This window comes from Nerophis lumbriciformis, linkage group LG03 (genome assembly GCF_033978685.3).
Source record: "Nerophis lumbriciformis linkage group LG03, RoL_Nlum_v2.1, whole genome shotgun sequence".
Lineage (NCBI taxonomy): Eukaryota > Metazoa > Chordata > Actinopteri > Syngnathiformes > Syngnathidae > Nerophis > Nerophis lumbriciformis.
Window position 1 is genome coordinate 58,691,409 of NC_084550.2, and position 26,092 is coordinate 58,717,500.

General features: G+C 40.0%; 1 protein-coding gene across 2 annotated transcripts in view; it reads right to left on the reverse strand.

Moving 5' to 3' along the window:
- slc12a5a (solute carrier family 12 member 5a) overlaps positions 1–26,092 on the reverse strand; it is a 463,886-nt gene that overhangs the window by 118,713 nt on the left and 319,081 nt on the right. For both annotated transcript variants that reach the window (XM_072912855.1, XM_061940088.2), the window contains exons 2-3: positions 21,928–22,028; positions 18,992–19,129 (exon numbers count right to left, since the gene is read on the reverse strand). In XM_072912855.1, coding sequence (XP_072768956.1) covers positions 18,992–19,129; positions 21,928–22,028 — 239 coding nt within the window. The remainder of the gene's footprint in view (positions 1–18,991; positions 19,130–21,927; positions 22,029–26,092) is intronic.

Sequence of the window (26,092 nt, forward strand, 5' to 3'; positions counted from 1 at the left end):
CAATGCCCATTCATTGTCAAATTCCGGGAAACCTGGGAGAGGGAAAACAGGTAGTGTGGGTGGATGGTGGAAAGTTTGGATTCGGGTTTAAAAATGGCGCAAAATTTTGAGAATTTAGGGCATTGTAGAACCATGAATATGTCCATTCATTTGAATGGGAATTTCCTGGAAATGTGGAAATTTCTGGGTTGGTGAAAAACATTTTGGAATTCGTCGAAAAATGCTGACGTAGTAACAGTTTAAATTGAGAATCGGTATTTCTGAATTCCTGGAATCTAGGGAAAACCAGGAATTTGTACGAAAAAAGGGAACATTTTGTAAACTAAGGAATGTTTTGAAGGTGGAATGGTCAAAAACGGTTGAAAAATGTGGACTGTGAAAACTTTCCAGGAAGAGGTGAAATAGGGCTTTGGAAAACCGGGAATTATGGAAATTGCTGGAATTTTTTTAAACTTGGAAAATGGTAGTTTGATTATCCAAGGTGAGTGGAGTATGTGTATGGTGGAACGGTTCGAATCGGATGAGAAATGTGGGATATGCAGTAGATTGTATAATGCCCATTTATTGTCAAATTCCAGAAAAACCCGGAAACTTGGGAGACAGAAAACAGGTTTTGTGTTTGATATATCAGAAGAGTAGTGTGGGTGGATGGTGGAAAGTTCGGATTCGGGTTTGAAAATGGCGCATCATTTTGACAATTTAGGGCATTGTAGAACCATGAATATGTCTATTCATTTGAATGGGAATTTCCAGGAAAATTGGACATTTCTGGAATTTCTGGGTTAACGGAAGAAATTTTAAATTTGGTTGAAAAATGTTGTTGTAGTATTAGTTTGAATTGAAAATGGGTATTTCAGAATTCCTGGAATTTAAGGAAAACCAAGAGGAATGTTTTGAAGGTGGAATGGTCAAAAACGGTTGAAAAATGTCGACTGTGGAAACTTTCCAGGAAGAGGTGAAATAGGGCTTTGAAAAACCGGGAATTATGGAACTTCCTGGAATTGTTTTGAACTTGGAAAATGGTAGTTTGATTATCTAAGGTGAGTGGAGTGTGTGGATGTTGGAACAGTTCGAATGGAATGAGAAAAGTGGGATATACAGTGGATTGTATAATGTTCATTCATTGTGAAATTCCGGGAAACCTGGGAGAGGGAAAACAGGTTTTGTGTTTCATATATCAGAAGAGTAGTGTGGGTGGATGGTGGAAAGTTTGGATTCGGGTTTAAAAATGGCGCAAAATTTTGAGAATTTAGGGCATTGTAGAACCATGAATATGTCCATTCATTTGAATGGGAATTTCCTGGAAATGTGGAAATTTCTGGGTTGGTGAAAGACATTTTGGAATTCGTCGAAAAATGCTGACGTAGTAACAGTTTAAATTGAGAATCGGTATTTCTGAATTCCTGGAATCTAGGGAAAACCAGGAATTTGTACGAAAAAAATGAACATTTTGAAAAACCAAGAGGAATGTTTTGAAGGTGGAATGGTTAAAAACGGTTGAAAAAATGTTGACTGTGGAAACTTTTCAGGAAGAGGTGAAATAGGGCTTTGGAAAACCGGGAATTATGGAAATTCCTGGAATTATTTTTTACTTGGAAAATGGTAGTTTGATTGTCCGAGATTAGTGGAGTGTGTGGAGGTCGGAACAGTTCGAATGGGATGAGAAATGTGGGATATGCAGTAGATTGTAAAATGCCCATTCATTGTCAAATTCCAGGAAAACCCGGAAACCTGGGAGACAGAAAACATGTTTTGTGTTTGATGTATCAGAAGAGTAGTGTGGGTGGATGGTGGAATTTAGGGCATTGTAGAACCATGAATATATCCATTCATTTGAATGGGAATATCCTGGAAATGTGGGAATTTCATAAATTTCTGGGCTGGTGTAAGAAATTTTGGAATTGGTTGAAAAATGTTGACGTAGTAACAGTTTGAATTGAAAATGGGTATTTCGGAATTCCTGGAATTTAGGGAAAACCAGGAATTTGTACGAAAAAAAGGAACATTTTGCAAACTAAGGAATGTTTTGAAGGTGGAATGGACAAAAACGGTTGAAAAATGTGGACTGTGGAAACTTTCCAGGAAGAGGTGAAATAGGGCTTTGGAAAACCGGGAATTATGGAAATTCCTGGAATTTTTTGGAACTTGGAAAATGGTAGTTTGATTGTACAAGGTGAGTGGATGGTGGAATGGTTTGAATCAGTTGAGAAATGTGGGAATTGTGCAAGTTCGAAAAATTGACCATTCATTTTCAATGGGGAAAATGACTGGGAAAACTGGGAATTGTGGGATATTTCAAAAAAAAAATTTGGGGGGGGGGGGGAACTCACGATTAACGGCCGAACGTTTTGACACTTGACCGGTTCCGGTCAAAAGAAAACTGTTGGCTGAGGCCTTCGGCAAACTTTTGCGGCGGAATAATAACAAGAGATTAATTTTTTGGGTGTAGAATCTTATATGTGTGAATGCTTGGGCATTCACACATAATAATATTAATAACATAATAACACTAATAATAATCCAATGAGGCAATAATGTGTGTGAAGACAATATGTCACTTACTGTAAGATGCTCGAAAACAAGGCGACATTAATCAAGATGGATGCTCGTCAAGGATGCTGATGGGAATACTGATCTGATGCTCCCACCCAATGAGCAGATGAGAAGCGTGCCGTGTGTGTGTGTGTGTGTGTGTGTTTGTGTGTGTGTGTGTGTGAGAAAAGGGCGGGTTCCAGACAATAAAACCCACATAAGGGGGTACTACATCAATGTAAGAGAACATGGAGGCTGTAAAATAATGCGCCGGAAGAGAAAATTATTCATACTTGCCAACCCTCCCGGATTTTCCGGGAGACTCCCGAAATTCAGCGCCTCTCCCGAAAACTTCCCGGGACAAATTTTCTCCCGAAAATCTCCCGAAATTCATGCGGACCTGAGTGACGTGTCGACAGCCTGTTTTCACGTCCGCTTTCCCACAATATAATCAGTGTACCTGCCCAATCACGTTATAACTGTAGAATGATCGAGGGCGAGTTCTTGGTTTCTTATGTGGGTTTATTGTGAGGCAGTTTCATTAACGTCCTCCCAGCGCGGTAACAACACACAACAGCAGTCACGTTTTCGTCTACCGTAAAGCAGTTCGTCTTCCGTAAACAGCAATGTTGTGACACTCTTAAACAGGACAATACTGCCATCTACTGTACATGCATATGTGACAATAACATCTAGGGCTTTTAAAGAGTGCAGTGCACAACTGCGCACACAACAAGGAGACGAAGCAGAATGCATCATCAGAGAGGGTGTTCAGCATGGTTAGAAAAATAGTGACAGAGAATAGAACAAGGATAGACAATTCAACCCTTAACTCAACAATGAGTAGATGAGTGTTATGTGTGTGTATATGTGTAAATAAATGAACACTGAAATTCAAGTATTTCTCCTATTTATATATATATATATATATATATATATATATATATATATATATATATATATATAGCTAGAATTCACTGAAAGTCAAGTATTTCTTATATATATATATATATATATATATATATATATATATATATATATATATATATGAAATACTTGACTTGGTGAATTCTAGCTGTAAATATACTCTTCCCCTCTTAACCACGCCCCCCACCCTCGACCACGCCCCCCCCCCCCACCTCCCAAAAACGGAGATCTCAAGGTTGGCAAGTATGAAATTATTTGATGTACTTAAGACATTATGGAGCAAATACAATATGCTTGATCTTTTAGGAATATAACGATAAAAACAGTCATGATAGTATTAATTATAGCACTGGACACAACTTTTGGTACTATAATCTAATGACTTGCAATATGAGAATTTGTGGTGCCCCCTGTGGGTTGTGGTCAAAATGCTTTTGCATTAGATAGAAATAACGTCATGATCATGAGACAAATAATAAATGACTTGTGGACACTTTTCAGCCAATCTTGCTCAAATGTTGTGCTTGTCAGTTCCCAAAAGGTGTGTACCAAAATGCAGCAAAAACAGCGTTAAAAACAAAACAAAACTGTAAAGAGTGGTTTTATTAGGTTTATTTGCTTAATTTACTCAGTAGAGTAAGGGCCTGATCTACTAAGATCCAAATACTACATGCTAAATAGCATGTGCAAATTATAAAATAGTGTGTAGTGTCGACGTGTTGCGTGTGATCTACTAAGACTGCTTGTACAATTATTATTTTTCTTTTACCTGGTTAAATAAAGGATATTGATTGCTTTATTGCTTTTACAGTGGATGTAAAAATATATATAATTAATGAATAATTGTGTAATAATATCATGAGACAATTTATATTTATATATTATTCACTGTTAAAAACTGTAACTGCCACGCGGCTCTCAATGAAATGGAATTTTAAACCAGTCATATAGCAAATTATATAGAGAATGCAGTAAAAATGTACCATATTTTCCTGACTATAAGGCGCCTTATAACCCGGTGCGCCTAATGTAAGGAATAAGTTTGGTTGAGCTTACCCACTCAAAGCCATTTTATTTGGTACATGGTGTAATGATACGTGTGACCAGTAGATGGCAGTCAAACATAAGATATATGTGTAGATTGCAATATGACTCAAGTAAACAACACCAAAATTTTAAATGTTTCATTGAAAATATAGAACATTATACACGACGCTCCAAAATCTATCAAAACGTTTTAGTACGACTTTGGTAAGCTATGAAGCCGCACCACTTGAAGGATTGTCGGCGCATTAAACATAGGAGTATTATTATGGTGTGTGTATAAGGTAAGACACATTATCTGGTGTTTTGTTTCGCAATTTTATGCAAAAGCAACTTTTCTTACTTTCTGGTACTTGCTGATCTGTATTTGGGATCTGCAAAAATCCTGAAAAATAAGCTTCTTCTTTTCCTCTATCTTCTTGTTATGGGACATTCATCCTCCGCTGTTGCCATTTCTAATATAAAGTAGTGTAAAGTTCTAACTTATATCTGTCAGTAAACTCGCCATGAAAGCGCTAAAACATACCGGTGTAGTGAGTTCACATTATTCACCCAAGGAACTTTAGTTATTAGAGAGTTCCGGTCCGACGGTTTTTCACGAGACACATTTCCTGTGTTGAGATGCTTCTCCGTTATTGATTGAAGTAAAGTCTGAATGTCATTAAAACAGTTAGCGCCATCTTTTGACACTTCTTCCACTCCCGTCCTTGCACGCTACACCGCTACAACAAAGATGACGGGGAGAAGACGCCGTCGAAGGTGAGCCACGTAAATAAGACCGCCCACAATACGCTGCATTCTGAAGCGACTGTCAGAAATCGGCTTGAAGATGATCTGTAAAACATCATCTATGCAACATTTTGACCAAAGAACTACCATTACATGTTATGTAGACCAGTGTTTTTCAACCTTTTTTGAGCCAAGGCACATTTTTTGTGTTGAAAAAATGCGGAGGCACACCACCAGCAGACATCATTAAAAAACGAAACTCAGTTGACAGTAAAAAGTCATTTGGATATGACTTTAAAGCATAACCAAGCATGCATCAATATAGCTCTTGTCTCAAAGTAGGTGTACTGTCACCACCTGTCACATCACACCCTGACTTATTTGAACTTTTTTGCAGTTTTCCTGTGTGTAGTGTTTTACTTCTTGTCTTGTGCTCCTATTTTGGTGGCTTTTTCTCTTTTTTTGGTATTTTTCTGTAGCAGTTTCATGTCTTCCTTTGAGCGATATTTCCCACATCTACTTTGTTTTAGCAATCAAGAATATTTCAGTTGTTTTTATCCTTCTTTGTGGGGACATTGTTGATTGTCTTGTCATGTTCAGATGTACTTTGTCTTTGCTCCACAGTAAGTCTTTGCTGTCGTCCAGCATTCTGTTTTTGTTTACTTTGTAGCCAGTTCAGTTTTAGTTTTGTTTTCCATAGCCTTCCCTAAGCTTCAATGCCTTTTCTTAGGGGCACTCACCTTTTGTTTATTTTTGGTTTACGACGTTTAAAAAGCGATTAGCTACCTGCTGCCACCTACTGATATGGAAGAGTATTACACAGTTACTCAGCCGAGCTCTAGACAACAACGGCACTATATTTTTAACCCAAATAGGTGAAATGTCATAATCTCCCACGGCACACCAGACTGTATCTCACGGCACACCTGTGGTTGAAAAACACTGATGTAGACCACAAGGAAGTGTTTTACATTCAGAAAAACATTATAATAATATGACTCCTTTAATGCGCACTATAATCCGGTGCACTTTATGTATGAAAAAAGATCAAAAATAGACCATTCATCGGCAGTGCGCTTTACCCCTATGGTCCGGAAAATATGGTAAGCATGATCGTTGTGCATTTCTATGATATATAAATAAGCCTGTTTGACTTTAAAGTGAAGTAAATTATATTTATATAGCGCTTTTCTCTAATGACTCAGAAAGCTTTACATAGTGAAACTCAATATCTAAGTTACATTTAAACCAGTGTAGGTGGCACTAGGAGCAGGTGGGTAAAGTGTCTTGCCCATGGACACAACGGCAGTGACTAGGATGGCGGAAGCTGGGATCGAACCTGGAACCCTTAAGTTGCTGGCACGGCCACTTTACCAACCGAGCTATACCGCCCAAAGTACCACTGATAGGCACACACACACACTAGGTGTGGTGAAATTACCCTCTGCATTTGACCCATCACCTTGTTCCACCCGCTGGGAGGTGAGGGGAGCAGTGAGCAGCAGCGGTGGCCACGCTCGGGAATAACTTTGGTGATTTAACCCCCAATTCCAACCCTTGATGCTGAGTGCCAAGCAGGGAGGCAATGGGTCCCATTTTTATAGTCCTTGGTATGACTCGGCATTTAAACAGGCGCCTAGTTTCCGCGTGAACCTGCTCGACCTCCAGACCTCCAACTAATCTGCTAATCTGGCCTTCCGCGCCGCCACTCAAAGCACGACGACGCACCCCTCCCCTGAAGTCGATGATGGGGCGAGATGGAGGGCGCAGAGGAGCGGGAAATGGAGAGGGAAGGCGACAAGGCGAGGAGGACGAGCGAGCGCCACAGGCCGCCAGAATGGAAAGCCTGAGAGATTGGTGCCGCTGATTGGCAGAGCAGCGTGAATGCATGCTAATTAAAGTATTGGCAGGTTTAGGGTGATGGAGATTACACCTGCACCCGCTGCTCACGGACCTGCGGAGGGAGCGGGAAATGGTGCAACGACTGGAAAAGCGAGGTAATGTCGCAGCAATAAACAGAAAAACAACACTGAAATCCCTCAGCTGCTGAATAGAAAACAGCAATTTAAAGGGCTGATGCACCCAAGTGTATTTGAAGCACTGCTGAGAGGTCCTGATAAACAACACAGCTTCACTGAAGACTTTTTTTTTTTTTTTACTATCCAGAGCTCTTGCGTCTGGCTTGCTGCTGAATTGAAAGCAACAATTCAATTTGTCCATCGGCGTCTACAGTTGTGTTTTAGCTAAATGGATTCCATGGGTGTAGATTAAATAAAGCTGGGGCCCTTATCAGACCTGTGCTTGTGAAAGTAGACTGAAGATTCTACTGTCGGGTTGTTGTTTTTTTAAATCAGATTCATCACATTTTGGACTTTGGATTAATCACAGCTAGGGGTGTAACGGTACGTGTATTTGTATTAAACCGTTTCGGTACGGGGGTTCCGGTTCGGTTCGGAGGTGTACCGAACGAGTTTCCACACGGACATATTAAGTAGCGTAACGCACGTTGTGTAAACAATGCACACCGAGGCACAACACACGGCATGCTAGCAGCTAACGGGCTACGATAGACTGACCATACGTCCTCTTTTCACCGGACATGTCAGGGCGGAGTTTCTTAAATGCCTCAAATGTCCGGCATTTTGAGTTAGGGTTGCGTGTATTTTCAATGTACGTTCAGGATTAAGAAGGGGTTAAAAACAAAACAAATTGTGCGCGCAGCAGCATTGGTGAGGGAGGGGCAGAGACAGAGAGAGAGAGAGAGAGTTATGATAAACGCGCATGCGTCGCCAGGCTCTGCTTTTTATCCATAGATTTATCACATTTTATTTTTTATTATCTATAGCAGGGGTGTCAAAAGTGTGCCCCGGAGGCCATTTGCGGCCCACAGCTAATGTTTAAAGGCCCACGGCACATTCTAAAAATACTATTAAAATAAACAAAAACATAACAAAAGTGACATAAAAAAGCTTAAAGGTTAAAAAAAGTTGCAATGTTGACATGTAAAACAAAGCTGTGTTTTTTTTCTTTCAAACTGTCATTGCTCAAAACATAATATTGAATCAAAATCAATGTTGTTTTCAATTATTGACCTATCCAAGGTTCCCATTACTTCACATCAAATATTCCACTAAGAAACATATTTTTGGTGGAAGATTTTGAAAATTTGGTAAATAACCCCAAAATTGTTTTCTTTTTTTTTCTTACTGTACAGAAAATAAACCGAACCGTGACCTCTAAACCGAGGTATGTACCGAACCGAAATTTTTGTTTACCGTTACACCCCTAATCACAGGTGATTACCGTATTTTTTCGGATTATAAATCACAGTTTTTTTCATAGTTTGGCCAGGGGTGCGACTTATACTCTGGAGCGACTTATGTGTGAAATTATTAACACATTACCGTAAAATATCAAATAATATTATTTATATAATTCACGTAAGAGACGAAGCAAATGTCCGCAATCGTCACACACACATCAGCAATCATCACACACGTCAACCAATAAGAATTCGGCGGGGGCGGGTCATGGCAGAAGTGCATTGTGGGTCATGGGATGCTAACTGTTGCTACATCCGTAGCTATTAAAATGGATTATTTCAACATTGGCGGTAACTTATAAAAACTGAGAAGGGCTGAACCAAAATGGCACTGAAAAGGAAATCATATACTGCAGATTACAAGCCGGACGTAGTGAAATATGCTGCAGAGAACAACAATCGAGCAGCAGAAAGAAAGGACGCTAGGGGGGCGCATACCAGAGGCGACACCGGGGAAGAAGATTTCATGGGATTTAGCGATTAGGAGTGACAGATTGTTTGGTAAACGTATAGCATGTTCTATATGTTATAGTTATTTGAATGTCTCTTACCATAATATGTTACGTTAACATACCAGTTGGTTATCTATGCCTCATATAACGTACACTTATTCAGCCTGTTGTTCACTATTCTTTATTTATCTTAAATTGCCTTTCAAATGTCTATTCTTGGTGTTGGATTTTATCTAATAAATTTCCCCCAAAAATGCGACTTATACTTCAGTGCGACGTATATATGTTTTTTTCCTTCTTTATTATGCATTTTCGGCCGGTGCGACGTATACTCCGGAGTGACTTATAATCCGAAAAATACGGTACTCGCTTATAAAATTAGCTTTAGAAAGGACTCCAATATTTGTACAGAAATGCAAACATTTTTCTCTGAAGTTCTTTCAGGCGGTATTTTGATACACAGAGAATTGCACTACTTGAAGGCCAAATGTTCTTTTGTGTTTTTTTACCTAAGTTTACATTTTTGGTACCGTATTGGGTTTTGTACTTTCAATATTTAATGTTGTTACTTTACGGAAGATTTATGTTTTATACATTTTCATTTCTATGCATATCACATGGCACGCTGCAATCTAATGAGTTTAAATACATGCCAAATGTTCTAAAATACCATATATATGTAAGTAGAGATGTCCGATAAATGCTTTAAAATGTAATATCGGAAATTATCGGTATCAATTTCTTTTATTATCGGTATCAAGTTTTTTTTGTTTTTTTTTATTTTATTTTTATTTTTATTAAATCAACATAAAAAACACAAGATACACTTACAATTAAATTAGTGCACCAACCCAAAAAACCTCCCTCCCCATTTACACTCATTCACACAAAAGGGTTGTTTCTTTCTGTTATTAATATTCTGGTTCCTACATTATATATCAATATATATCAATACAGTCTGCAAGGGATACAGTCCGTAAGCACACATGATTGTGCGTGCTGCTGGTCCACTAATAGTACTAACCTTTAACACTTAATTTTCCTCATTTTCATTAATTACTAGTTTCTATGTAACTGTTTTTATATTGTTTTACTTTCTTTTTTATTCAAGAAAATGTTTTTAATCTATTTATCTTATTTTATTTTATAATTTTTAAAAAAAAAGGACCTTATCTTCACCATACCTGGTTGTCCAAATTAGGCATAAGAATGTGTTAATTCCACAACTGTATGTATCGGTATCGGTTGATATCGGTATCGGTAATTAAGAGTTGGACAATATCGGAATATCGGATATCGGCAAAAAAGCCATTATCGGACATCCCTGTATATAAGTTTTTATTCTTCAATAAGTTAATATTAACATCTTTGACATTAAAGATGTTATTGAACGTATACAATAACGAAAGAAAAATAATTAATGCTTAATTTGTGGATCCCTCCAGATCCAATCTTTTCTTTGCTAAATCCTTGTAAGTGTCAAAGAAGTGCGGGCGAGGCGAGCAGTAACCTCTACTTCGGTGGTGATAAATGGCTTAAATCTTTCAAAAAATATTATTTTGAAAGAGTGTATGAATCCACTCCGTCCCATTTTAAATATTTTTTCATAATAGCTTATAAATTTGCCTCTAAACCTTTCAAAATACGCCCAAATTTGCACTGATGGGACTCCAGACCAGCACCTGAAACCTGGAAGTGCCTCAAGGTGACAAAACCCAAAACCAGTGAAGTTGGCACGTTGTGTAATTCGTAAATAAAAACAGAATACAATTATTACAACGGCGGCGTTTCTGGGTGTTGTTGATAAATGGCTTTCGCTTTGCATAGTAGAGTTTTAACTTGCACTTACAGATGTAGCGACCAACTGTAGTTACTGACAGTGGTTTTCTGAAGTGTTCCTGAGCCCATGTGGTGATATCTTTTACACACTGATGTCGCTTTTCGATGCAGTACCGCCTGAGGGATCGAAGGTCTGTAATATCATTGCTTACGTGGAGTGATTTCTGCAGATTCTCTGAACATTTTGATGATATTACGAACGGTAGATGGTAAAATCCCTAAATTCCTTGCAATAGCTCGTTGAGAAATGTTGTTCTTAAACTGTTCGACCATTTGCTCACGCATTTGTTGACAAAGTGGTGACCCTCGCCCCGTCCTTATTTGTGAATGACTGAGCATTTCATGGAAGCTGCTTTTATACCCAATCATGTCACCCACCTGTTCCCAATTAGCCTGTTCACCTGTGGGATGTTCCAAAAAGGTGTTTGATGAGCATTCCTCAACTTTCTCAGTCTTTTTTGCCACTTGTGCCAGCTTTTTTGAAACACGTTGCAAGCATCCAATGCCAAATGAGCTAATATTTGCAAAAAATAACAAAGATTTCCAGTTCGAACGTTAAGTATCTTGTCTTTGCAGTCTATTCAATTAAATATAGGTTGAAAAAGATTTGCAAATCATTGTATTCTGGTTTTTTTACGAATTACACAAACTTCACTGGTTTTGGGTTTTGTACAAGAAAAAATTTCACTTTTTGGAGACACACTCTGTTGTTGGCAAACACAACTCATTAGCATTACAACTACAGACACACACAATAGTGGGTTTCTATTAGGGCTTCCTAAAATCACTTTTAAACTGTCTAAACTCCAGCATTTCAGCTAGATTTTGGACAACACACTTCTTATAAACTATTATGGGATCTCTGGGCGGCCTTTTTTGAACTTGCTTAAAAATACTATGATATCGGACCTTTAAATCAAAAGACTGGCACTGTTCAATGTGAAGGTCCATTATATCCTGATCAGCACCATCAGATAAAAACTCCTGAGAACCGGCTGGTTTATCTACTGGACTCATCTGGATTTACTGTAAAAGACTACGTATCAGGCTGGCGTCTATCAAAAGGCATCGCTGGGCATCCGGGTCAAGGTGAAGACGAAGAGAGAAAGACGTGCCACCTGAGTGAAAGTGTTACAGTCCACAGGAAAGTGACATGTGACAAAGGAAACCGATATAGAGTGGGCGTTGATGGAGCACCTGGCCAGACAGGCGGGGTCATAATGTCGTGGAAATCTGTCACCTCGTCACTGTCACAGCACGTCGAAACTGGGCTGCACCTCCAATGATTTGCAGTAATCACTCATTATTTTGGTTAGCGTGGCTTCGTGTGTCATTTCGCCACGTCTCCGAAAATAAATGTAGCCGGCGAGCGGCGTAACAAAGCGGGAGAACTCCTTCCCACCGCCGCCGCCGTGACAGAAAAGAGCACAGGATAATGCGACGACAGCTCATTAGTGAGTGACATTCAAGATGCCATGCGGTAATACAAACCGGGGATTTAGAATACCGACAGGGAGAGAAAAAAACAGATTGACAGGCGAGAAAATAGGGGAATTTTTTTCTTCACTCCCCCACCATAAAATGTTATTAGTCATTAATGGTGCCTTAAGAATGACTACTTACTCTAATACACAGGTCTGTATGTATATATATATATATATATATATACACACACACACATATATATATATATATACGGTATATACACATATATATATATATATACATATACATACGCATACACACACACACACACACACATATATATATATATATATATATATATATATATATATATATATATATATATATACACACACACATATATATACACATATATATAGATATATATATACACATATACACGTATATATACATATACACATATATATATATATAGATATATACATATATATATATATATATATATATATATATACATATACACATATATATATATAGATATATACATCCATCCATCCATCCATCCATCTTCTTCCGCTTATCCGAGGTCGGGTCGCGGGGGCAGCAGCCTAAGCAGGGAAGCCCAGACTTCCCTCTCCCCAGCCACTTCGTCCAGCTCCTTCCGGGGGATCCCGAGGCGTTCCCAGGCCAGCCGGGAGACATAGTCTTCCCAACGTGTCCTGGGTCTTCCTCGTGGCCTCCTACCGGTCGGACATGCCCTAAACACCTCCTTAGGGAGGCGCTCGGGTGGCATCCTGACCAGATGCCCGAACCACCTCATCTGGCTCCTCTCGATGCGGAGGAGCAGCGGCTTTACTTTGAGCTCCCCCCGGATGACAGAGCTTCTCACCCTATCTCTAAGGGAGAGCCCCGCCACCCGGCGGAGGAAACTCATTTCGGCCGCTTGTACCCGTGATCTTGTCCTTTCGGTCATAACCCAAAGCTCATGACCATAGGTGAGGATGGGAACGTAGATCGACCGGTAAATTGAGAGCTTTGCCTTCCGGCTCAGCTCCTTCTTCACCACAACGGATCGATACAGCGTCCGCATTACTGAAGACGCCGCACCGATCCGCCTGTCGATCTCACGATCCACTCTTCCCTCACTCGTGAACAAGACTCCGAGGTACTTGAACTCCTCCACTTGGGGCAAGATCTCCTCCCCAACCCGGAGATGGCACTCCACCCTTTTCCGGGCGAGAACCATGGACTCGGACTTGGAGGTGCTGATTCTCATCCCAGTCGCTTCACACTCAGCTGCGAACCGATCCAGTGAGAGCTGAAGATCCTGGCCAGATGAAGCCATCAGGACCAAATCATCTGCAAAAAGCAGAGACCTAATCCTGCAGCCACCAAACCGGATCCCCTCAACGCCTTGACTGCGCCTAGAAATTCTGTCCATAAAAGTTATGAACAGAATCGGTGACAAAGGGCAGCCTTGGCGGAGTCCAACCCTCACCGGAAACGTGTCCGACTTACTGCCGGCAATGCGAACCAAGCTCTGACACTGATCATACAGGGAGCGGACCGCCACAATCAGACAGTCCGAAACCCCATACTCTCTGAGCACTCCCCACAGGACTTCCCGAGGGACACGGTCGAATGCCTTCTCCAAGTCCACAAAGCACATGTAGACTGGTTGGGCAAACTCCCATGCACCCTCAAGGACCCTGCCGAGAGTATAGAGCTGGTCCACAGTTCCACGACCAGGACGAAAACCACACTGTTCCTCCTGAATCCGAGGTTCGACTATCCGGCGTAGCCTCCTCTCCAGTACACCTGAATAGACCTTACCGGGAAGGCTGAGGAGTGTGATCCCACGATAGTTAGAACACACCCTCCGGTTCCCCTTTTTAAAGAGAGGAACCACCACCCCGGTCTGCCAATCCAGAGGTACTGCCCCCGATGTCCACGCGATGCTGCAGAGTCTTGTCAACCAAGACAGCCCTACAGCATCCAGAGCCTTAAGGAACTCCGGGCGGATCTCATCCACCCCCGGGGCCTTGCCACCGAGGAGCTTTTTAACTACCTCAGCAACCTCAGCCCCAGAAATAGGAGAGCCCACCACAGATTCCTCAGGCACTGCTTCCTCATAGGAAGACGTGTTGGTGGGATTGAGGAGGTCTTCGAAGTATTCCCTCCACCGATCCACAACTTCCGCAGTCGAGGTCAGCAGAACACCATCTGCACCATACACGGTGTTGGTAGTGCACTGCTTCCCCTTCCTGAGGCGGTGGATGGTGGTCCAGAATCGCTTCGAAGCCGTCCGGAAGTCGTTTTCCATGGCTTCCCCGAACTCCTCCCATGTCCGAGTTTTTGCCTCCGCGACCGCTGAAGCCGCACACCGCTTGGCCTGTCGGTACCTGTCCGCTGCCTCAGGAGTCCCATGAGCCAAAAGAACCCGATAGGACTCCTTCTTCAGCTTGACGGCATCCCTCACCGCCGGTGTCCACCAACGGGTTCTAGGATTACCGCCACGACAGGCACCAACTACCTTGCGGCCACAGCTCCAATCGGCCGCCTCGACAATAGAGGTGCGGAACATGGTCCACTCGGACTCAATGTCCAGCACCTCCCTCGTGACATGTTCAAAGTTCTTCCGGAGGTGGGAATTGAAACTCTCTCTGACAGGAGACTCTGCCAGACGTTCCCAGCAAACCCTCACAATGCGTTTGGGCCTGCCAGGTCTGTCCGGCATCCTCCCCCACCATCGCAGCCAACTCACCACCAGGTGGTGATCGGTAGAAAGCTCCGCCCCTCTCTTCACCCGAGTGTCCAAAACATGAGGCCGCAAATCCGATGACACAACTACAAAGTCGATCATAGAACTGCGGCCTAGGGTGTCCTGGTGCCAAGTGCACATATGGACACCCTTATGCTTGAACATGGTGTTCGTTATGGACAATCCGTGACGGGCACAAAAGTCCAATAACAAAACACCACTTGGGTTCAGATCCGGGCGGCCATTCTTCCCAATCACGCCTCTCCAGGTTTCACTGTCGTTGCCAATATGAGCGTTGAAGTCCCCCAGTAGAACGAGGGAATCACCCGGGGGAGCACTCTCAAGTACTCCCTCGAGTGAATCCAAAAAGGGTGGGTACTCTGAGCTGCCGTTTGGCGCGTAAGCGCAAACAACAGTCAGGACCCGTCCCCCCACCCGAAGGCGGAGGGAAGCTACCCTCTCGTCCACCGGGTTGAACTCCAACATGCAGGCTCTGAGCCGGGGGGCAACAAGAATTGCCACCCCAGCCCGTCGCCTCTCACTGCTGGCAACGCCAGAGTGGAAGAGAGTCCAGCCCCTCTCGAGAGAACTGGTTCCAGAGCCCTTGCTGTGCGTCGAGGTGAGTCCGACTATATCCAACCGGAACTTCTCTACCTCGCGCACTAGCTCAGGCTCCTTCCCCCCCAGCGAGGTGACGTTCCACGTCCCAAGAGCTAGCTTCTGTAGCCGAGGATCGGACCGCCAAGTGCCCTGCCTTCGGCTACCGCCCAGCTCACATTGCACCCGACCTCTATGGCCCCTGCTATGGGTGGTGAGCCCATTGGAGGGGGGACCCACGTTGCCTCTTCGGGCTGTGCCCGGCCGGGCCCCATGGGGACAGGCCCGGCCACCAGGCGCTCGCCATCGTGCCCCAACTCCGGGCCTGGCTCCGGAGGGGGGCCCCGGTGACCCGCGTCCGGGCGAGGGAAATCTGAGTCTCGGTTCTTGCATTTCCATAGAAGTCTTCGAGCTGCTCTTTGTCTGATCCCTCACCTAGGACCTGTTTGTCTTGGGAGACCCTACCAGGGGGCATGGAAGCCCCCGGACAACATAGCTCCTAGGATCATTGGGACACGCGAACTCCTCTACCACGTTAAGGTGGCAGCTCAGAGAGGAGTTAGAGGAGATAGATATATACATACATATATATATATAAATATATATATATATTTACATATATATACACATATATATACATATATATATATATACATATACATATATATATATATACATACAAAAAACTTGTCATCAATGTAAGTGTACAGACACACTGCATGTACGCTGCACAAGGAAATGAACACAATAACCAGCATATATACATATATATATATATATATATATATGTATATATATATACACATACATATTATACACACATATATATATATACACATACATATTATACACACATATATATATATATATATACATACATATATATATATATATGTATGTATATATATATATATATATGTATGTATATATATATATGTATATATATATGTGTGTGTATATATATATATATATACCGTATTTTCCGCACTATAAGGCGCACCTAAAAACCACAAATTTTCTCAAAAGCTAACAGTGCGCCTTATAACCCGGTGCGCTTTATTACGATTAATTTTCATAAAGTTTCGATCTCGCAACTTCGGTAAACAGCCGCCATCTTTTTTCCCGGTAGAACAGGAAGCGCTTCTTCTTCTACGCAAGCAACCGCCAAGGAAAGCACCCGCCCCCATAGAACAGGAAGCGCTTCACCCGCCCCCATAGAACAGGAAGCGCTTCACCCGCCCCCGGAAGAAGAAGAAAAAACGCGCGGATATCACCGTACGTTTCATTTCCTGTTTACATCTGTAAAGACCACAAAATGGCTCCTACTAAGCGATCCGGTTCATAAAAAGACGCAATCTCTCCATCCGCACACGGATTACTACCGTATTTCACAGCAACTGAACCGCACTGTGGAACGGGAGCACGTACGGTGAATATTCGCACCACAGGGAATGAGAAGTCATCCTTCACTGTGGTTCTAGCTTGCCATGCTAACTTCCACTCATGGTGATATTCAAAAGGAAGACCTTGCCAAAAGAGACCTTTCCAGCCGGCGTCATCATAAAAGCTAACTCGAAGGGATGGATGGATGAAGAAAAGATGAGCGAGTGGTTAAGGGAAGTTTACGCGAAGAGGCCGGGTGGCTTTTTTCACACAGCTCCGAAGGCGAACACACCTTCACTAAGACGGGCAGACAGCCTCGGACGACATACGCCAACATTTGCCAGTGGATCGTAAATGCTTGGGCAGATATTTCGGTCACAACTGTGGTCCGAGCTTTCCGGAAGGCAGGATTCACAGAACAACAGCGACACTGACTCCCGATGACTTCTACGAGACGGAACCGGCCATTTTGGATACCACGCTTGCGCAACTTTTCAATTCGGACACCGAAGACGAAGAATTCGAAGGATTTACGAATGAAGAATAACTTCAGAAGGTGAGCGCTATGTTTATTTTGTGTGTTGTGACATTAACGTTCGAGCAACATTATGTTACTATTGCTCTACACCATTTTGAATTTTACTATGTTTGTGATTGCACATTTGCGTACATTTTGGGACAGAGTTGTTAGAACGCTGGTTTTCAATATATTATTAAAGTTTGACTGAACTATCTGACTGTTTTTTTGACATTCACTTTAGCGCAGCGTAGGCGCGGCTTATAGTCCGGGACGGCTTATTGGTGGACAAAATTATGAAATATGTAAATCATAGAAGGTGCGGCTAATAATCCGGTGCGCCTTATAGTGCGGAAAATACGGTATGTGTGTGTGTATATATATGTATATATATATATATATATGTATATATATATATGTGTGTGTGTATATATATATATATATATATATATATATATATATATGCTGGTTATTGTGTTCATTTCCTTGTGCAGCGTACATGCAGTGTGTCTGTACACTTACATTGATGCAAAGTTTTTTGTTTTTTTTGTCACAGTGGTGTTCTATAGTATGTTTCCCGAATAAGAGGATCTTCGACCTACACGTTGCCTGCCTTCCCTGCAACATGGGGTCACTCTGGCATGACACACGCGCTAGCAACACTAGCGTAGCTACGTGAGCTACATGCTACCATTTACACTCCCTATTTAGCAGCAACATCGTGCTATGTTAGCCTTTGTTGAAGCTGCAGCTGATTGATTGATGGCTAGCATAACTCCGGGGTTAATTAAGATGTGTAGAATGTTCAAATGGCGGGTGTATAAACGGAGCGGGCTCATCGAGCTAATGGTGGCTTAGAGGTGTCCATTAAGAAGGAGGTTTAAAAAAACAAGCAGTGGGGAAACATATTACTAAAATATTTAGCATTTAATTATATGTACCTTTTTGTGTAGGTTATTTTCTACTGAAATGCAACACAAACAATACACAGCTGAAACAGTAACTGAGCAGCCATGTTATAATTAGGTGTAAACACAATTAGATGATAAACGCAACAGCAATTATTCATATTCAACGTGCAGAATGTATACGATGGAAACATTCCGCGGCGGAAGCCAAAATACGGCAGACTTCATCTACGGCAAAACTCATCAGTTGACGTATTCAAGAAAGAAACTAATGAGCATGCAGAATGCTAATGATCTGTGCAATCAATCAGCATGGTGATGGCTTTGTGAGGTCTCCAATTCCCATTAATTACCGACTGTGGCATTTATGTCAGGATTACCCGCACGCCGTCGCAGCCCTGGATATAACTGCCGTGTTTATGTGGCTCTGCATGGTGCGTGTGCGCCACAGAGCCAATGGATTTGAAAATAAATGCAGGTTACACGTCTGAGGAGCGCGTGCAGGTGCGCCTCGTGTTGTGACCCGTGCTTTGGTGCTTTGTGTGCTAAAAGTACCTTGATGGGTTTCTTGCGGGACGACTCAGCCTCGTTGTTCTCGGCCTCCTCGTGGTCCTTGCTGCCTTGCGGCAGGTTGGAGTAGTTGGCCAGGCTGCTGAGCAGAGACGACACCATGGGGCTGGTGTCCATCTCCTCCTGCACGCACACCACAACATAGCGTTGAGTTTTTAACCATCGTCGATGCCTTTACTCAATCCACATCATCATATACAATACATACATACATACATACATATGTATGTATGTATGTATATATATATATGTATATATATATATATATATATACATATATATATATACAGTATATATATAAATACATATACTGTATGTATGTATTATCAAAATGTTTATATTTATATACATATGCATATATAAATATTAATATACACAATATACATATATACACATATATTATATATACATGTATATATACTCACATATATGTATGTATGTAAATATATAATATACATATACACACACATATAATATATAGACATATATACACATACATATAAACACACACACACACACACACACACACACACACACACACACACACACACATACATACATACATACATACATACATACATACATATATATATATATATATATATATATATATACATATACATATATGTATTATCCAAATTTTAATATTTATATGTGTGTGTTTGTGTGTGTGTATATATATATATATATATATATATATGTGTGTATATGAATATATACTTTATATATATGTGGGTATATTGTATATTTACATATACATACATACATATATATGTGTATAAATAAATTTATATAAAATATATATGTGTATATATGAAAGTACCAATGATTGTCACAAACACACAAGGTGTGGTGAAATTTGTCCTCTGCATTTGACCCATCCCCTTGATCACCTCCTGGGAGGTGAGGGGAGCAGTGGGCAGCAGCGGTGCCGCACCCGGGAATCATTTTTGGTGATTTAACCCCCAAATCCAACCCTTGATGCTGAGTGCCAAGCAGGGAGGTAATGGGTCCCATTTTTATAGTCTTTGGTATGACTCGTATTGAACTCACAACCTACCAATCTCAGGGCGGACACTCTAACCACTAGGCCACTGAGTAGGTATATATGTATATAAATAATTGTATATATATATATATATATATATATATATATATATATATATATATATATATATATATATATATATATATATATATATATATAAATATATATTAGGGGTGTGGGAAAAAATCGATTCGAATTTGAATCGCGATTCTCACGTTGTGCGATTCAGAATTGATTCTCATTTCTAAAAAATCTTCTTTTTTTTTAATTTAAAAAAAATATATTTTTATTTTTTATTAATCAATCCAACAAAACAATACACAGTAATACCATAACAATGCAATCCAATTCCAAAACCAAACCCGACCCAGCAACACTCAGAACTGCAATAAACAGAGCAATTGAGAGGAGACACAAACACGACACAGAACAATCCAAAAGTAGTGAAACAAAAATAATTATTATCAACAACAGTATCAATATTAGTTACAATTTCAACATAGCAGTGATTAAAAAGCCCTCATTGACATTATCATTAGATATTTATAAAAAAAAAAAAAGAACAATAGTGTCACAGTGGCTTACACTTGCATCGTATCTCATAAGCTTGACAACACATATTGTGTCCAATATTTTCACAAAGATAAAATAAGTCATATTTTTGGTTCATTTAATAGTTAAAAAATTTTTACATTATTGCAATCAGTTGATAAAACATTGTCTTTTACAATTATAAAAGCTTTTTACAAAAATCTACTACTCTGCTTGCATGTCAGCAGACTGGGGTAGATCCTGCTGAAATCCTATGTATTGAATGAATAGACAATCCTTTTGAATCGGGAAAAAATCGTTTTTGAATCGAGAATCGTGTTGAATTGAAGAAAAAAAAAATCGGGTTTGAATCGAATCGTGACCCCAAGAATCGAATCGTGGAACACCCAAAGATTCACAGCCCTAATATATATGCATAATTTTATATATATATATATATATATATATATATATATATATATATATATATATATATATATATGCATAATTATATATATATTGTGAATATGATGTTAATAAAATGGATATATAATTGGATATTTAGAGTATGTGAAAGTTGGACTCCTACCTTGTTTACTTCCGTGACGACCTCCTTAAAGTTTTGTAATCAATCAGAAATATCACGCAGCTAAAATGCGTCAAACATGAATGAGTGTTTTGCATTTTTCCCATCATGCTTTGTAATGTATTTAAATGGGTGTAATTTTGAAATGTTTTATTGTGCGTGGACGTTTTTTATATAGTCCACAAAGGTGTGTGAGCAGGTTGTGTTATGTGTGACATTTTGTGTTGGTTGGATTTTTTTTTCTAGGTAAGGTTGTTTGCATTGGGTCAAATAAGTAATTGCTGCGCACATTTTCACTCAGAGCATAACTGAGGGTCATTGGCCTGCATTTCTAACATTGTTCACTAGTGGCGACATAATAGCAAAATCAAAGTTGCCAGACTATTACAATTAATGCAAACTCCCTGTGGGTAGAATAACCCCTGCCAAATTGATTACGTCGGCCTAAACCCCCTGATGTCGGGTTGAGGTGTTCAATAACAACAGTTTAAAGTAAATGGCATCTGAAAGGGCTTCTATTCTGTTAGTATTATAGGTGACCAATTCAACATATTTGTGCTGCAGAGATTTGAGACAAATGGCCTCCTTCATGTTTATCCCTGCACCCGTGTGAGATTAGCTTTTCTGCATTAACCCCATGCTCCTGCGCGCTTTTCACACAGTTGTTACCGACATCGATCGCCGGTCAGTCAGGGCCTCTGCTTAGCACATTCTGCTTTTTATTTATTTTTTTATGGTGGTAGCGAATGTGTGTACCTCAAAGAGGGCCATGTGCTTGCCGTCGTACTGCTGGCTCTTCTCTGCCGCTGCATCGCTGCTGTTGATGAAGGGGCTGCTCTCCTTGGGGTTATTGTCACCTGCAAGACAACGTTTGGAGCGGTTATGGTGCGTTCAAACTTGGCATGTGTGCTCAAACGTGATCATTAAAAAAAACAAACAAGTGGACTCTGGTCCAGTTCAGGTTGACTCGTGAATGCCAAATGGACAAAAGACACGGTTAAAATGTCAGTAAACAAATGTGAGATCGCCCTGTGTGGGACTTTAAAAGTACATTTTCAAATCTTTTAGTGAAACCCTAAACTGCAGTGACGTGCGGTGAGGTTGATGGCTGGTGAGGCACTGACTTCATCACAGTCAGATTTACAAACATATGAACCCTAAAGAGTATCTTATTCACCATTTGATTGGCAGCAGTTAACGGGTTATGTTTAAAAGCTCGTACCAGCATTTTTCCCTGCTTGGCACTCAGCATCAAGGGTTGGAATTGGGGGTTAAATCACCAAAAATTATTCCCGGGCGCGGCGCGGCTGCTGCCCACTGCTCCCCTCACCTCCCAGGGGGTGATCAAGGGATGGGTCAAATGCAGAGGACAAATTTAATTACACCTAGTGTGTGTGTGACTGTCATTGGTACTTTAACTTAACTTTAACTTTACACATACAAACTGTAGCACACAAAAAAGCACATTTAATATAAAAAAACTTTATTATGGTCTTACCTTTACTTATAAATAAAGTCCATTCGCCGCTGTTGTGCTGCATTAATGAACCCCCTGACGGGTGTGTTATAGCAACTAAAGCCCTCACTTAAACTTTCCACGTGCAAGATTGAATCTATTTAAAAAAGTGTAACCGAGGGTTTATAAATGTCGCCTATACTGTATGAAACTACAAAATAACAAACACGGAGGCTCCAGTTTACACGAGGACCACTTTATTTACCTTCTTTCAAAAACCTCCGCTCCACTACAACATGTCATCACTTCCGCTCTTGGCGCCTTCAAAATAAGAGCTCAAGGCATATACTGTATAACAGCGCATAACAGGAACTTAACATCACAAATAGGAAAGCCCATAAAAATAGGTTACAAAAGTTATTTAATAAGAAGCCAAAAAGTGCAAAAACAATAATGTTCATGTTGGAGGAGTTGTGAATTAGATACACCTGCAGTCTGCAGGTGTACCTAATGTTGTGGCCCTGCAGTCATTCACAACTCCTCCAACACGAACATTATTGTTTTTGCACTTTTTGGCTTCTTATGAAATAACTTTTTTAAATAAATTCAATCTTGCACGTGGAAAGTTTAAGTGTGGGCTTTAGTTGATATAACAATTCTATGGCGGGGGTGCAGGAGGCGGGATTACTGGAGCCTCAGCCAGTGCATCTTTTGCAGCCGTTTTATGATCGCTCAGCACAAGAAATACGTTACACACATACAGTTGTTGACAAAATACACTGTACATTATATACCTCAGCTAACTAAACTATGGAAATGTATAATATAGTTCATATAGCAATACAGTCTCACTGCACAGCAGGCCAGCAGTTAGCCGAGTCCGTCCATGTTGAGGCACTGAGTGACGTGCCTCAACTGGCTGCTGTTCACCGCACCGTCTCTTCTCAGTATTTGAACGGCAAATGTGAAAATTCAGCGATTTTGAATAAAAATAATCTAAAACTGGTGAAGTTAAATGGAAAATAACTTTATAGTATAATCACTGCATACATAACAATTTAATAAATTTTTTTTCTTTTTACATTTTTTTTTCTTTCCATGACGGCAGGTGAGGCCCCGCCTCACCTGCCTCTAGTGACTGCACGTCACTGCTAAACTGGTATTTTTAAAAAAAAAAAAGAAGAAGCTATTTATTAAACCTAGCAGACAACAGTTCGAGTTGGAAAACAGGGATACCACACTTTTTCGGTTGTCCACGAAAATATTCACCCGAAATTTGCCCCCGTTTTCATAAACCATGTAGGTCATCTTACGAATAAAAAAAAAAAAAGGATTTTCGAATGAATTGCGATTCCTACATGTAATTAATCTTAATCGATAAAAAAAAATCGGGAATTGATTGAAGATATATTTACCGTATTTTTCAGAGTATAAGTCGCACCTGCCGAAAATGCATAATAAAGAAGGAAAAAAACATATAAATCGCACTGGAGCCCGGCCAAACTATGAAAAAAACTGTGACTTATAGTCCGAAAAATACGGTACATACATATACATATATATATATATATATATATATATATATGTATATATATGTGTGTGTTAGGTCAGGAAAAAACACAAGAGGCTGTATCATGCCTACAAGCCTGTTTTGCAGGCATGTAAAATTTTAATAAAATCCCCTGACGAGCAGGGAAACCTGCTAAACAGGCTTGTAGGGATGATATACAGTAGTCTCTTGTGTTTTTTCCTGACCTAACGTATATACCCCTCTACCCCGGTATTGAGCACAACGGATAAACCACAGAAACGTATATTCAAATCTTTTAGTGAAACCTAAACTGGTATTTTCTTTAAAAAAAGAAGAAGCTATTTATTAAAACTAGCAGACAACAGTTCGAGTTGGAAAACAGGGATACCACACTTTTTCGGTTTTCCAGGAAAATATTCACCCGAAATTCGCCCCCGTTTTCATAAACCATGTAGGTCATCTTACGAATAAAAAAAATAAAAAAAAAGATTTTCGAATGAATTGCGATTCCTACATGTAATTAATCTTAATCGATAAAAAAAAAAATCAGGAATTGATTGAAGATATATGTACATACATATACATATATATATATATACTGTATATATATATATATATATATATATATATATATATATATATATATATATATATATATATATATATATATATATATATATATATATATATATATTGTATATGTGTTAGGTCAGGAAAAAACACAAGAGGCTATATCATCCCTACAAGCCTGTTTTGCAGGCTTGTAAAATGTTAATAAAATCCCCAGGGAACAGGCTTGTAGGCTTGTAGGGATGATATAGCCTCTTGTGTTTTTTCCCGACCTAACGTATATAACCCTCTACCCTGGTATTGAGCACAACGGATAAACCACAGAAACATACAAACCCCGTTTCCAAATGAGTTGGGAAATTGTGTTAGATGTAAATATAAACGGAATACAATGATTTGCAAATAATTTTCAACCCATAGTCAGTTGAATATGCTACAAAGACAACATATTTATTACAGTAATCTATTTATGTATTTATATATATGTATTTATTATATATATATATATATATATATATATATATATATATATATATATATATGTATATATATATTTATATATTATTTATATATATTTATTTATTTATATATGCACCGTATTGCTTTTTTATCCTGCACTACCATGAGCTTTTGTAACGAAATTTCGTTCTTATCTGTGCTGTAAAGTTCAAATTTGAATGACAATAAAAAGGAAGTCAAAGTCTAAGTCTAAGTCTATTTGATGTTCAAACTGATAAACATTTTTTTTTTAGCAAATAATAATTAACTTTAGAATTTGATGCTAGCAACACGTGACAAAGAAGTTGGGAAAGGTGGCAATAAATACTGATAAAGTTGAGGAATGCTCATCAAATACTTATTTGGAACATCCCACAGGTGAACAGGCAAATTGGGAACAGGTGGGTGCCATGATTGGGTATAAAAGTAGATTCCATGAAATGCTCAGTCATTCACAAAAAAGGATGGGGCAAGGGTCACCACTTTGTCAACAAATGCGTGAGCAAATTGTTGAACAGTTTAAGAAAAACCTTTCTCAACCAGCTATTGCAAGGAAATTTAGGGATTTCACCATCTACGCTCCGTAATATCATCAAAGGGTTCAGAGAATCTGGAGAAATCACTGCACGTAAGCAGCTAAGCCCGTGACCTTCGATCCCTCAGGCTGTACTGCATCAACAAGTGACATCAGTGTGTAAAGGATATCACCACATGGGCTCAAGAACACTTCAGAAACCCACTGTCAGTAACTACAGTTGGTCGCTACATCTGTAAGTGTAAGTTAAAACTCTCCTATGCAAGGCAGAAAACGTTTATCAACAGCACCCAGAAACGCCATCGGCTTCGCTGAGCCTGAGCTCATCTAA